The sequence below is a fragment of the Nematolebias whitei genome, chromosome 2 (assembly GCF_014905685.2).
Source record: "Nematolebias whitei isolate Nwh7 chromosome 2, NemWhi1, whole genome shotgun sequence".
Lineage (NCBI taxonomy): Eukaryota > Metazoa > Chordata > Actinopteri > Cyprinodontiformes > Rivulidae > Nematolebias > Nematolebias whitei.
The window spans coordinates 41,758,026-41,771,275 of NC_056499.1; the positions used below are offsets into that span (position 1 = coordinate 41,758,026).

At 39.6% G+C, this 13,250-nt stretch overlaps 1 protein-coding gene across 1 annotated transcript in view; it reads left to right on the plus strand.

Moving 5' to 3' along the window:
* The window catches only part of ttc17 (tetratricopeptide repeat domain 17), a 34,939-nt gene extending 22,810 nt beyond the window's left edge, over positions 1–12,129 (plus strand). The window contains exons 18-25 of the mRNA XM_037691972.1: positions 982–1,274; positions 1,366–1,519; positions 1,609–1,729; positions 1,998–2,157; positions 2,530–2,613; positions 6,440–6,559; positions 11,178–11,321; positions 11,400–12,129. Coding sequence (XP_037547900.1) covers positions 982–1,274; positions 1,366–1,519; positions 1,609–1,729; positions 1,998–2,157; positions 2,530–2,613; positions 6,440–6,559; positions 11,178–11,321; positions 11,400–11,531 — 1,208 coding nt within the window. The 3' untranslated portion in view covers positions 11,532–12,129. The remainder of the gene's footprint in view (positions 1–981; positions 1,275–1,365; positions 1,520–1,608; positions 1,730–1,997; positions 2,158–2,529; positions 2,614–6,439; positions 6,560–11,177; positions 11,322–11,399) is intronic.
* The last annotated feature ends 1,121 nt before the right edge of the window (positions 12,130–13,250 follow it).

Sequence of the window (13,250 nt, forward strand, 5' to 3'; positions counted from 1 at the left end):
CAAAAATCACGGAAGAGATGAGCGCCCTTCCAAGGCTTGTAACCTAAAGGAAACACTGAATACTGTTCAATTCCTTTAAATAATTACCTCACCACAGTACAAGTCAGTGTGTTTATGTGTGTGCTGAGTTAACCCACTGATCAGATTCATATTGCCTACTATTTGGACATGCAGTTTAAAGACTGGGGGGGTGTTGATCCTCATCCCCACAACAAGCCAAGATCTCTTTGAGCAATACATTCCAACTGGTCCCAGTAGGTCTGTTGTGGTTGTCGTAAGAATCTTTAAAACAAAGTGTATAAATATTGAATGTCTACTGTATGTAAAAAGCACTGTATGTATGTGTGTGTGTGCGTGTGTGTGTGTGTGTGTGTGTGTGTGTCCTTGTTTATGCTACTTTGTGAGGTCCATTTTTCCAACTTATACTACATTGTGGGGACCAACTGCTCCTTATGGGGCCCAAAGCCCGGGCCCCATAAGAAGAAGTCCCGTTGGTGGGTTAGGGGCTAGGTTTAGGACTAAGGTGTGAATTGAGGATGTGTTAGGTTTAGGGTTAGGTATGTACTGGTAATGGTTAGGTTATGGATAAAGGTCATGGTTAGGCTATAGAAATGAATGAAAAATGAATGGAAGTCAATGCAAAGGCCCCACAAAGATAGCAAAACAAACCTGATTGTGTGTGTGTGTGTGTGTGTGTGCGTGTGTGTGTGAATGGATGAATAAAAAACACATTATAAATCACTCTGTAGAAAATAAGAGGCTGGAAAATGTAAAAGAAAAAGCTGAAAATGTGTGTCAGTTACTTGTGTATAAGAAAGTGTTAGTAATCTGACATTTGAGTTTACTTCATTTGCTGACCAAAACAATAAATAAAGAAAATAAATAAACAGATGTTGTTTATGTCCTGAATAGTTTGTTTTGTCGGTGAACACGCCTTGTGTTGTTTCTCTTGTGCTCATGCCTGTCACATTGACCTTTCAGAGGTCATCTTGGATAGTAATGGCTCAGGCGAAGCAGCTGCACAGCAGCCGTCTCCCTCCACCTCAGGAACAACTAAAATGACTCCAACCTTTGGAGATGGAGGAGTGGAAAAAGAGGAAGAATGGCAGCTGAAGGAGGACCTGATGGGAGCGTTTGAAGGAGCATTGGATGTGGGAGGGAAACACGGGGACCTACGAGGGATCCGAGTGCTAAAGAACGACCGTGTAATGGGCGCTCGGGCAGGAAGTGGGCCATGCTTTGGAAATTGTGAGGATGATGATGGAGCAGAGTGGGTATGTTATTCATTTATTATAGCTCTAGTTTATACAATCGTAAAAATCACTTTGTGAAATGTCGTTTAATTTGCTATTTATCATGTTTCAGATCACTTTCCAAGTAAAGAGGGTCCGTAAACCTAAGGGGGATGGGTCAGAAAATGCCGGCATCTCTGATGAGAGCCAGACTGAGGAGTCCATGTCTGCAGGGAACTCTGTCCTGGAGATCAGTGGTCCAACCATCCCGTCCCCTGGCCCTTCAGGTAACAAACTAAAACTACATTTTAATTACCTGCAATATCATGGGGGGGGGGATACTTGAGAGAGATGCCTTTGATTTGTTTTTGATCAGGTCGCTGGAGAGACTATGCAAGTCTTGGGTGGCCCGGACCAGAGGAGTGCCAACGGACACGAAGGGTTGACCTCACCACAGTAGCTAGTACCTGGTTGGCCGTTTCTGCCAAGAATATTGAGTAAGCCTGTTAAAACTATAGTTAGTCCTTGAAATACTTTTGTTCTAAATCAAGTTGTTTCATGCAGAGTGATATAAAATACCCATTTACAGCAAAAGTCATCTCAGTGAGCTATAAAGACAAAATGAAACATTAAATATGTATTAAGTGTGAATCTGAAAGGGAACATACATAAATACATGTACATTGCTGCCTCTGCCATCTCAGCATATTGACAACTAAGTCTTCTGTCTTTGACTTTTTCCTTCTGTTCACCACTTCTCTGCAGCATCACGGACCACATAGACTTTGCCACTCCACTCCAGGAGCCAGCGGCTGAACCTTTATGTAATGCCAACTTGGCTGCTAGTATGCACACCCTGGACCACCTGGCAGGTGTATCCAACCGCGCCGCCATCCACTACACAGGGGAGGGCCAACTGCGTGAGGTACACTGAGAAGACTGCATACTGTGCTATGATCAACATGCAGGACTGAGTGCAAACTATAAATGTGTTTATGGAAGAATGTTGTTTTTATAAAAACAAGAAATGACTCAAATGAAACCAAGTCATTACATTTACTAGGATTTTTATTCAGAAGTATTTAATTTCCACACTTTAACAGTGTGAGATTTTGTTGGCTGATTAATGAAAGATTTATAGTGTTAGATGAAGTGAACACAACTGAAATGTGGCTGATGTATATTTTAAGTCTGGAAACAAAGCTCTTCTATTTTATGGCAGAACTTAATTTTCACATACGATTTTAAAATAATCAGCTTGGCCCCTGTGGTTGTGCCTCTCTCGTTAACTCTGAAGGTCCTTCAGAACCTTGGCAAAGATACGTTCTCCCCCCAGTCCTTTGAGCAGGTGGGCACACGCATCGCTAAAGTACTGGAGAAGGTAAGACCTCGCAGCTGATCCAGGAGAGTTTACAAGTAATGCACTTTTGATTTTCGGTGCAAAATGTGTCAATTAATTGTTGTATTTATGCAAACAAACATAGTTATTCACTTATTTGCCCTTAAGGTCTAATTTTCCCAGCTTGAATGAGAATATAAAAGTATTACAGTTGAAACCAGATGTTTACATACACTATTTAAAGAGACACGTTCACTTTTTTTTCACACTAATATGAAGTCAGAATATACTTATCCCGTTTTAGGTCAATTAGGATTACCAGGTTTTTTTTTTGTTTGTTTTGTTTTGTTTTCTGTTTGCAAAATGCCAGAATAATGAGAATATTTTAAGGCAATTTTTATTACTTTCTTCAAAGTCAAAAGTGTAAATACACTGATTACTATGCCTTTAAACAGTTTGGGACATTTGATGTAATGTCTTTGGAAGCTTCTGATAGCTTTATTGATAACATCTAAGTTAATTAGAGACATGCATGGATGTAATTTAAAGAACACCTGAAACACACTGCTTCCTTGTGTAACAGCATGGGAAAGTCGAAAGAAATCAACCAACATATCAGGAAGAGAATTGTGGACTTGCACAAGTCTGGTTCATCTTTGGGTGCAATTTCCAGATGCCTGAAGGTGTCTCATTCATCTGTACAAACAATTATATGCAAGTACAAACAAGATGGGAATATCCAGCCATCATACCACTCAGGAAGGAGATGGGTTGTGTGTCCCAGAGATGAACATGCTTTGTTCCAAAATGTGCAGATCTACACAAAAACAAAAGACCTGGTGAAGATGCTGGCTGAAGCTGGTAGGCGCGTGTCGTTATCCACAGTGAAACGAGTACTGTATTGACATGGGCTAAAAGTCCACTCTGCCAGGAAGAAGCCATTACTTCAAAAGAAACATGAAAAGCCAGATTCTTCTTCTTCTTTCTGCTTTTCCCTCTTCAGGGTCGCCACATCGAGTCATCCTCCTCCATCTTTCTCTGTACTCTGCATCCCCTGTCCTCACTCCAACTACCTCCCTGTCCTCTCTAACTGCAACCATATATCTCCTCTTTGGTCTTCCTCTTTTGTCTGGACATGTTCAAACCATCTCAGTCTGGCCTCTCTAACTTTATTTCACAGTTGTTCAACCTGTGCTGTACCTCTGATGAGCTCATTTCTAATCTTATCCATCTGTGTCACGCCTAAGGAGAACCTCAACATCTTCATTTCTGCCACTTCCAGTTCTTTCTCCTGTCTTTTTGTCAATGCCACTGTCTCCAGACCATACAAAATAGCTGGTCTCACCACCAGTCTTGTAAACGTTTCCTTTGACATTTGCTGACACATTTTTGTCACACATAACTTCTGAAACTTTTCTCCATCCATTCCATCCTGCCTGGACTTTCTTTTTCACTTCTTTACCACACTCCCCATATTCCTGGCCCATGGACCCCAAGTACTTGAAGTCCTGCACCTTTGTGACCTCTGCTCCTTGTAGCCTCACCGTTTCACCTGTCTCCCTCTCATTCACCCACATGTACTCTGTCTTACTATGGCTGACTTTCATTCCTCGTCTTTCAAGTGCATACTTCCACCTCTCCAAGTTCTCTTCCACCTGTTCTCACCACAGATCACAATGGCATCTGCAAACATCATAATCCATGGGGATTCCTGCCTGACCTCATTTGTTAGTCGGTCCATCAACAGAGCAAACAAGAAGGGGCTCATAGCCAATCCTTGATGCACTCCCACCTCCCCCTTGAAGCTATCTGTTACTCCTACAGCACATCTCACCACTGTCCTGCTGTCCTCATACATGTCTTGTACCAGTCTAACATACTTCTCTGCCACTCCAGATTTCTTCATGCAATACCACACCTCCTCCCTTGGCACTCTGTCATATGCTTTTTTTCTAAATCCAGAAAGATACAATGGAGTTCTTTCTGACCCTCTCTGTACTTCTCCATCAGCATCCTCAAAGCAAAGATGACATCGGTGTTGCTGTTTCTCTGAATGAAACCATCCTGCTGCTCACAAATAGTCACCTCTCGTGTAAGTCTTGCTTCCACAGCTCTGTCCCAGATCTTCATCGTGTGGCTCATCAACTTAATTCCCCTGTAGTTGCTACAACTCTGTACATCACCCTTGTTCTTAAAAATGGGCACCAGCACACTTCTTCTCCATTCCTGAGGCATTTTCTCCCCCTCAAATATGTCATTGAATATTTGAGAAAAACCTCACTGCCATCTCTCCAAGACATTTTCAAACCTCCACTGTATGTCATCAGGTCCTACTGCCTTCCCCTTCTTCATTTCTTTCAGAGCTTTCCAGACTTCACCCTCACTAATCTTTCCCACTTCCTGCTAACTTCAGCGTTTCTTTCTATTTCATTCTCTTCATTCATTAGCTCCTCAAAGTACTCCTTCCATCTTCCTGTCATACTCTCCTCACTTGTTAGAACATTATCATTCCAATCTTTTAACAAGCCTAACCTGCTGCACATACTTTCCATCCTGATCCCTCTGTCTTGTCAATCATTACAAGTCCTTCTCACCCTCTTTAGTGTCCAGCCTCTCATACAACTCATCGAACACCTTCTGCCTTGCCTTTGCCACCTCCGTCTTTGCTCTACGTCCCATCTCCTTATATCCCTCTCTCCTCTCTTCAGTCCTCTCACTGTCATATTTCTTCTTGGCTAACCTCTTTCTTTGAACGGTGTCCTGCACTTCACTATTCCACCACCTTCTCTGTCCAGATGACATGCCAAATAAATAAAAAAAAAGCCAAATTAATGTTTTCAAATGCACACAGGGACAAAGACCTTAACTTTTGGAGACATGTCCTGTAGTTTGTCAAAACTAAAATTGAACTGTTTGGCCATAATGACCATCAATACGTTTGGAGGAAAAAGGGGGAAACACAATTCTGAGAACACCATCCAGACTGTGAACCACAGGGTTGGCAGTATTATGTTGTGGGGTTGTTTTGCTGCAAGAAGGACTGGTGCGGTTCACAAAATACCTGTAGATGGCATCATGAGGAAAGAACATTATGTGGAAATACTGAAGCAACATCTCAAGACATTTTCCAGGAAGTTAAAGCTTGTGTGCAAATGGGTCTTCCAAATGGACAATGACCTGAATCATACCACCAAACTGGTAACAAAGAGGCTCAAGGATAACAAAGTCAATGTTTTGGAGTGGCCATCACAAAGCCCTGATCTTAATCCTGTTGAAAATTCACGGGCAAAGCTGAAAAGGCATGTGTGAGCAAGTCAGCCTACAAACATGTCTCAGTTTCACCAGTTCTGTCAGTAGGAATGGACCAAAATTCCTGCCAACTATTGTGTGAAGCTTGTGGAAGGATATCCAAACTATTTGACACAAGTCATACAGTTTAAGGGCAATGATACCAAATACTAATGAAGTGTATTTAAACTTTTGACTATGAAGAAAATTATAAAATTTGTCTTTAAAAAATCTCTCTCTTGTTATTCTGGCATTTAACAAATAGAAAGAAAAAAAAAAAGAAAAAAAAATTGGCAATCCTAAATGACCTAAAATGGGAAAAGTTTATTCTGATTTCACATCAGACTGTGTGGAAAAAAATACACTTCTTTTTAAATAGTGTATGTAAACATCTGGTTTCAACTGTATATGTCTTAGCAGGGTTTAGAGTTTCATGTCTGCTTATTTTATTATTACAGTAGCCAACCAAACAACTGCAGTCTTTGTTTAGCTTTCTACATTGGTACTTTCTTCATTAAATACTAACTCAACTTTATTCCTGTGTATGTTTTTTTTTTCTCTTCCAACCTCTGGAAACTAGAATCAAACATCTTGGGTATTATCCAGTATGGCTGCTCTGTACTGGAGAGTGAAAGGCCAAGGCAAGAGAGCCATTGACTGCCTGCGACAAGCCCTTAACTATGCTCCTCATCACATGAAGGCAAGTTGGATACAGATTTTTCCAACACTTAGTCTAGATCAGGGGTCACCAACATGGTGCCCGTGGGCACCTGGTCACCTACAGGGACCACGTGAGTCACCTGGGACATGTTCTAAAAATAGCATTGTCATTAATTATATGTTTTTAAGTTTAAGTACCATATTTTCCGGATTATTACGTCGCTCCAGAGAATAGGTCGCATCAGTCAAAAAATGCCTTGAGGAAAAAAAACATATAGGCCTATAAGTCGCTGTGGAGTATAAGTCACATTTATTTAGACGTGTATTTCACAAAGTGCAAGAACAGACATTTAATCGGAAATAACAATAACACACAGAACATACCTGGGATCTAGGAATGTGCAATATAAACGGTACACTGTAGAAACGATAAAAATTTAGCCTACGATAGAGATCCGTCTTCTACCGGCTAACCGCAGTAATCCTGTGTCTGATGTAAAATCAGAGTTGTCAGTTTAATCGTTACGCACAGTTTTCAACTAAAAAAAAGTAAGTGGTGTTCAAATGTAAAATCAGAGCAGTCAGATTTAATCCTGATGCATGCTCAATAATCCAGGTAGAAAAATCTAAAAAAGTTAAATCTGGTTGATCCACTCTGAGAAGGTGCTATTTATAAGACTGAGCTGAATACAGCACCTCAGACTGAGGAAGTATTTCTGATAAAAGACCAAACTTTTCTACATTTTTTTTGTTGTTTTGCTTTTGTTTGTTTTTTTGAATGTCCAGAGGACCAGATTGAACTTTTTTAAGTCAGATTTAATCGTTACGTTTTTTTTGTTGAAAACTGTGCAAGTGGCATTAAAGTATTTTCTTTGAGAGCTAAGTAGCGAAGCTACAAGCTAACTACAGCCGGCTTGCCGTAGTGTTGCCGTATTCGGACGCATGCACAAAACGCTGAGTTCCGTCAAAAGTTTTTTTTTTTCCATCGTAAGTTAAAGTAAGCGTTGGTCAGCTTTAGACAAACCTGCTCTCTGATCTGTAAAAGAACGCTGTGTTGTGTGATTTTACTGCGAGACCCTCTGGTCAAAGCCACAGATTCATTTTGTGTCAGCTCTCCATTAAAACACGAGTCGCCCACTAGAAGTTTGGAGGGTGAAGTGTTTCAGTGTAAAATGCTGCTCTGTTGCTGTTCATTTTTTAAGTAAGACTGGAAACTGTTAAGAGTTAACATCATATTATTTTGTTTAAAACATATGGCTAAAACTACATTTGATGTGTTTTGCACAACAAGAAAAAAGCCTAATACTTGATTTGTTTTTTATTTAAAAACTCTGGACCTAGTAGTGGAATTTTCTTAATTCAAAATATATGATGGCAAAAGGACATCCTATGCTTTTTTTATTCCTATTGCAAGTTTTATACCAAAAACATATCGTGATATATATCGTTATCACCACCCTTCACAATACATATCGTGATATGAATTTTATGCCATAGCGCACATTTCTACTGGGATCCTGAACAGGCTTAATCAACATAACAAGCCAACAAGTCCAACAAGCAAGTTACCTTCCTTAGTGTTGCTTCTGAACAACTCTGCCAACTCCAGAGGAAGTTGTGGGAGCGGGGGTCGGGTAGCAGAAGAGGAACAACATATAGTTATCAAAAGCCTAGAGGGCCCTCTCACAGCTGCAAATGATAATGTTTACTCTTTGGTTTATGTCAGTATGAATGAAATTTAATGTGTCGGTCAAAAATTGTGTCATGAACAGGGAAAAAATCGTATATAAGTCACTTCGGGCCATACATCGCAGGACTGGCCAAACTATGAGGGAAACGACAATTTAAAGTCCGGAAAATATGGTAATATTTGCATGGATGTAGATTTGAAATGATAAAAATTAATGCAAACTTTTAGAATAAAAAGTTCTGAACGATGCGGGCACTGAGATCTCTGCAAGCGGCACAGCTACAAACTATTTTTTCCTTCCTTAAATGGCAGAATAACTTAAGAAAGCATTATTTTCACAGTGACTGAGAGGAAGAGCTTTTTTTTTTTTTTTTTTTTTTTACATTTGTGAAAGACAGATGTGTGCGTGTCTCATTTGTGGGGCGACTGTGGCGACATCAAAACGCCACAATATGGTGCGACACCACCACCTAACACATTAGCTTTAATGCTAACTTCCTGCCTAGCAGGCCAGGCAGGCAGAAAAACATCTCGAGTTAAAGGCAGCTTTGAGCAAACGGTGTTTCTTCATGAGACTTTTTCAGATGGAGACGTCCTGAAAGAAGCACTGGTGAATATTATAAAAAATATTGTGGTTAAAAAGAATAAAATATGATACTCAGTTAAAAACGCTGCCGATCTGAGGATCAGTACTAATGTTACATTTAGATACACACAACCCGTGTATTAAAATACACTGAATTTCAAATGTTACTGATTGATATTACAATAAAATAAATGTTTTATGTTTAAATATCTGTTCTGTTATAGTAAATCATTCATTAGGTTCCCCTTGTTCCTAATCAGGGTCAGGGTGGGAGCTGGAGCCTATCTCAGCTGCCTTTGGGTGAAGACAGGGGACAGCCTGGACAGGACTCCAGTCCATCACAGGGACACAGAAAGAGACAAACACACTTTTAGACATCTAGAGACATTTAGAGTCACACAGAAGAGTCACAAAAGAGATTCAAACGGAGAACTTGAGTTCTCTTGAGACTTCTAATCACTAACTAGAGAATTTGCATTTCCTGCAAAAATGAAGTGTGATAGCTTATTGTAGAAGAACTTGCTGAAAAACAGCTGAAATTAGCTTAAAAAAAACATGCTGAAATGTAGCTGAAATTGAAGGCCAAGCCTAACAGCAGAAGAAAGCAGAAATAACACATATTTGCTGAATTAGGTTTAAATAAGCAGAAATTAGCACAAAAATTAGGAAATTAATTTAAAAAAGGCAGAAATTAGAAAAAAAATAGCTGAAAAGTAGCTGAAGTAGCTGATGTTCAATGTTTTTATGTTATGAGTGCTTAGTGTATATTTAGTTGATGTTTTTCTTAGTTCATATCTTAGATGTTATTACTGTTTTTCTTATACATTTTATTGTTGGATGTAACTGGGACCCCGTGTACATAATTTCGCTCCACCACATGTACCACATGAGGTGCAAATGACAATAAAGAAACTCTGACTCTGACTCTGAAATGGCAGGTAGAAGCCAACAACCAGAAGGAAGTGGAAAGAACTGAACTGAGCTTGTAAAAATGTGGAATTAGCTGACAAAGCTAAAAATTAGCATCAAAAGAGCTAAATAGTAGCCAAAAGAGTAGAAGAAGCTTAAACTCACAGAAAAAAGATGATAAGAGCGTAACAACCTGAAATTAGCATAAAGAAATTAATTAGGCTGAAAGTAGCAGAAATGACCATGAAAAACTTGAATTTAACTGAAAACAGCTAAAATTAGCTAAACCATGCTGAAAAGTTAGAACAAGCTTAAATTAACAGAAGGAACACGTTTGCCCAATTAGGCTGAAAGAAGCTGAAATGAGCACAAAACAAGTGTAAATTTGTGAAAAAATCTTAAATTAAAAACAGCTGAAAAGTAGCTAAAAAAGCTGAAACTTGTTACCAGAAGCAAGTGGAGAGAGCATGTTTTTGCTGAATTACACTGAAAAATGTTTAAATGAGTGCAAGAAAAGTGGAATTAGCTGAAAAAGTTAAAATTGGCATAAAACAGCTAAATAGTAACTGAAATATCAGAAAAAGCTGAAAGGAGCATAACAAACTGAAATTTGTAGCAAGAAGTTAGAAGCACTAAAATGTTGTAGTTGGCAGAAGAAATCTGAGAGGAGCACAAAAGTTGAAAGAAAAAAAAAAACAGCTGAAAGTAGCTGAAAAACACAAAGTTTGTTTTCTCAGTCATCCAGGTATATAACAACAAAAAAGGTTGAATCATGTCATCTGGACTTCGTTTTTTTTGTTAAAAAGAAATGTTTCGCCCCTCATCCAAGAGGCTTCGTCAGTCTGAGGCCTAGCCAGCTGAAAAACAGTTAAAATTTGTGCAAGGAAGCTGAAAGAAGCTGAACCAGAGTGAAATGTGAAAGGAGCAGTAAAATGTTAACAGATCTAAAGATCTGAAGGAAGTAAAATGAGCTCATTTCATTTTATATGAGAAAAAAATGTCATAAAAGGCTAAATATTTCAAAAAGCCAAAGTTGCACCAATACCAAAAGTCATAGCAGGATTGTCCTGAAAGAGCTGAACGTTTTGATTTATGATTTGTTGAAATAGCACAAAAACTGTGGAACGAGAAGCTGAAAAAGTTACGGAATAAAAATGGTTCACAATCGTGTGAACGCTTCATAAACATTCACACTATTATCGATAATACTTGATCATATCTGCTATAGTAAATCATTATAGATGATTATTGTGAGGAGTCCTTAACATTCATCATCATATATTCATACATATGTAAATGTGTTTATTAATACAATAATTAAAGGTGAGTCGTGTAAATGTGTGTTTGTATCAGACCCTTCGAGTCACTCGGCCGCACCGGAGCATCTCTAAGTCTCTAAAGGGTTGGTGACCCCTGGTCTAGATGATCGTGTTTCATGTTTTTAATCCATTTTCTTTCTTCTTCCTGGAGCAGGACGTTCCTCTCATCAGCCTGGCCAACATCTTTCAGAATGCTAGATTATGGGAGGACGCTCTAACGGTCGCCCGTATGGCAGTAGAGATCGCCCCTCATTTTGTTGTAAACCACTTTACCCTGGCCAACGTCTATATCGCCATGGTACGGAGCAAAATCAGATTGTGTCTGAATCCATCTCCATCATTGATCAACCTGTGCGTCTTTTTATTTATATAACAGGAGGAGTTTGAAAAAGCCATGCACTGGTACGAGTCTACTCTGAAGCTACAGCCGGAGTTCGCCCCCGCCAAAGATCGCCTGCGAACTATTCAGTGTTACCTTCTCACTAAGAGGGAGCGCCGTCAGCCCTGAGCCCCTCGGACTGACCCCGTGGGATCAGGAACTCCTCAGACACATGCACAGGCTCAGAAACAGGCCGAAAACCACCCATAGTTTGCATAAAGTCAAAATAATAAGATTAACCTGAAATAAGAGGATATCAACATTAATGTTGAATTGAAGTTTTTTTTTTCTTATTTGATGTTAAACCTCCCCCAAGAAGTGGTTTGGACTATCAGAGTGCAAACACACCGTTCTGCCCCACAACTGCAAAACTTCCACCAGTTAAAATGTTCCGACGGTAAATTAAACTTTTTTTTTTTCTACATTTGCTTGACTTTCAAAACTTTTAAGTGGGATAAAGGTATTGCTTTTGAGTTTTGAATGATTTTGCATCATTTTAATTTTAATCTGGGCTACCTGGAAGAAATGATGTCATTCTAAAAGACAACTGGAAGTACGTGGCATCAAAAATCCATCGTTGGCTCGTTGTTTGAACAGCAGGGACACACTGTCACCTGAAGGTGGCGCCATTTAAAAAATAAAAAAAGCAACATTTCAATTTTTAACCAAAAAGGATCTTGCACAGGATTTTTGTAAGCTTTTTGCTTTTCTGCTCAGAGGTGAACTGATTCTTGGCCTCTCTGTTTGTGCTTCTTCAAACGAATGAGAAACCTCAGTTTATGCACTTTGTTTTTCTTCTGTCATTCCTATTTATATGGGACCTACAAAGAGATTTTGCTCCAAGCTAATATAAATACGAACGAGTGAAATTAAAATACGCTACAGCATTTGCTTTTCAACATATGGAAATCATAAAGGGTTTATCACTGACCGTCATAAAAAAAAAAATCTATTAAAACTATGAAGTGTACAGTATTAAAAGTGACGTGTGGATTTAATTGTTTTGCATCAGTTATTTATCCCTTGACAAAATAAAACGGTTGTACTTTTTGGAAGAGACACAGCCTTTAAAGTGCTGAGCAAAAGTGGGGAGTGGTGGTGCAGAGGTTAGAGAGGGTGGGCCTGTTATCGGAGGGTCGCCGGTCGGCTCCCTGGACTGACATCAAAATGTGGCAGGAAAAGGTGAAACACACCTGCCTCCACCCTCGTTTGCCCCACCATGAGCGAAGCCCTTACACCCCACCCCCGGGGCACCCTGGATGGCAGCCACCGCCTCACCTGCATGTGCTCATGTGCAATAGGAAAAATGCAGAGAATTAATTTCCCCATTGGGGATAAATGGAGACCAAAAGAAAAAGCCACAATCAGAAGCAGTGTGGTGAAGTTGGCCTGGTGGGGGCGCTGTTGGCCTTTTTGTTACAGGACTCCTGTTTTTAACTTTGCAGGATGACATCAGAGGCCTCTTCAGTAAAACAAACTACACTAATGTTTAAAAGTACTATTCACACATAGGTGCTAATGTTTAAAATGGTGCCCTTTTATAATTAACATTATATAACCTTGTGAAATAATTTTCATAATGTTTTTATTTCTAGGGCTGACCTATTCAGTTTATTTCTACAGCACCAAGTCACAACAGAAGTGTCAGGGCACTGAACAGAAACATAAAAATAATTTAACACTATTTATCTGAGGAGCAGACACTTTGAGTTTAACTCCATCACACAACTCTCATCTTGAGCAAACGTGAAGGCGACAGTGGAAAGAAAAAACTCCCTCATGAGGAAGAAACCTTTAGCAGAACCAGACTCGGAACAAGCATCTGCCTCGACCGGCTGGGTTTGAGAG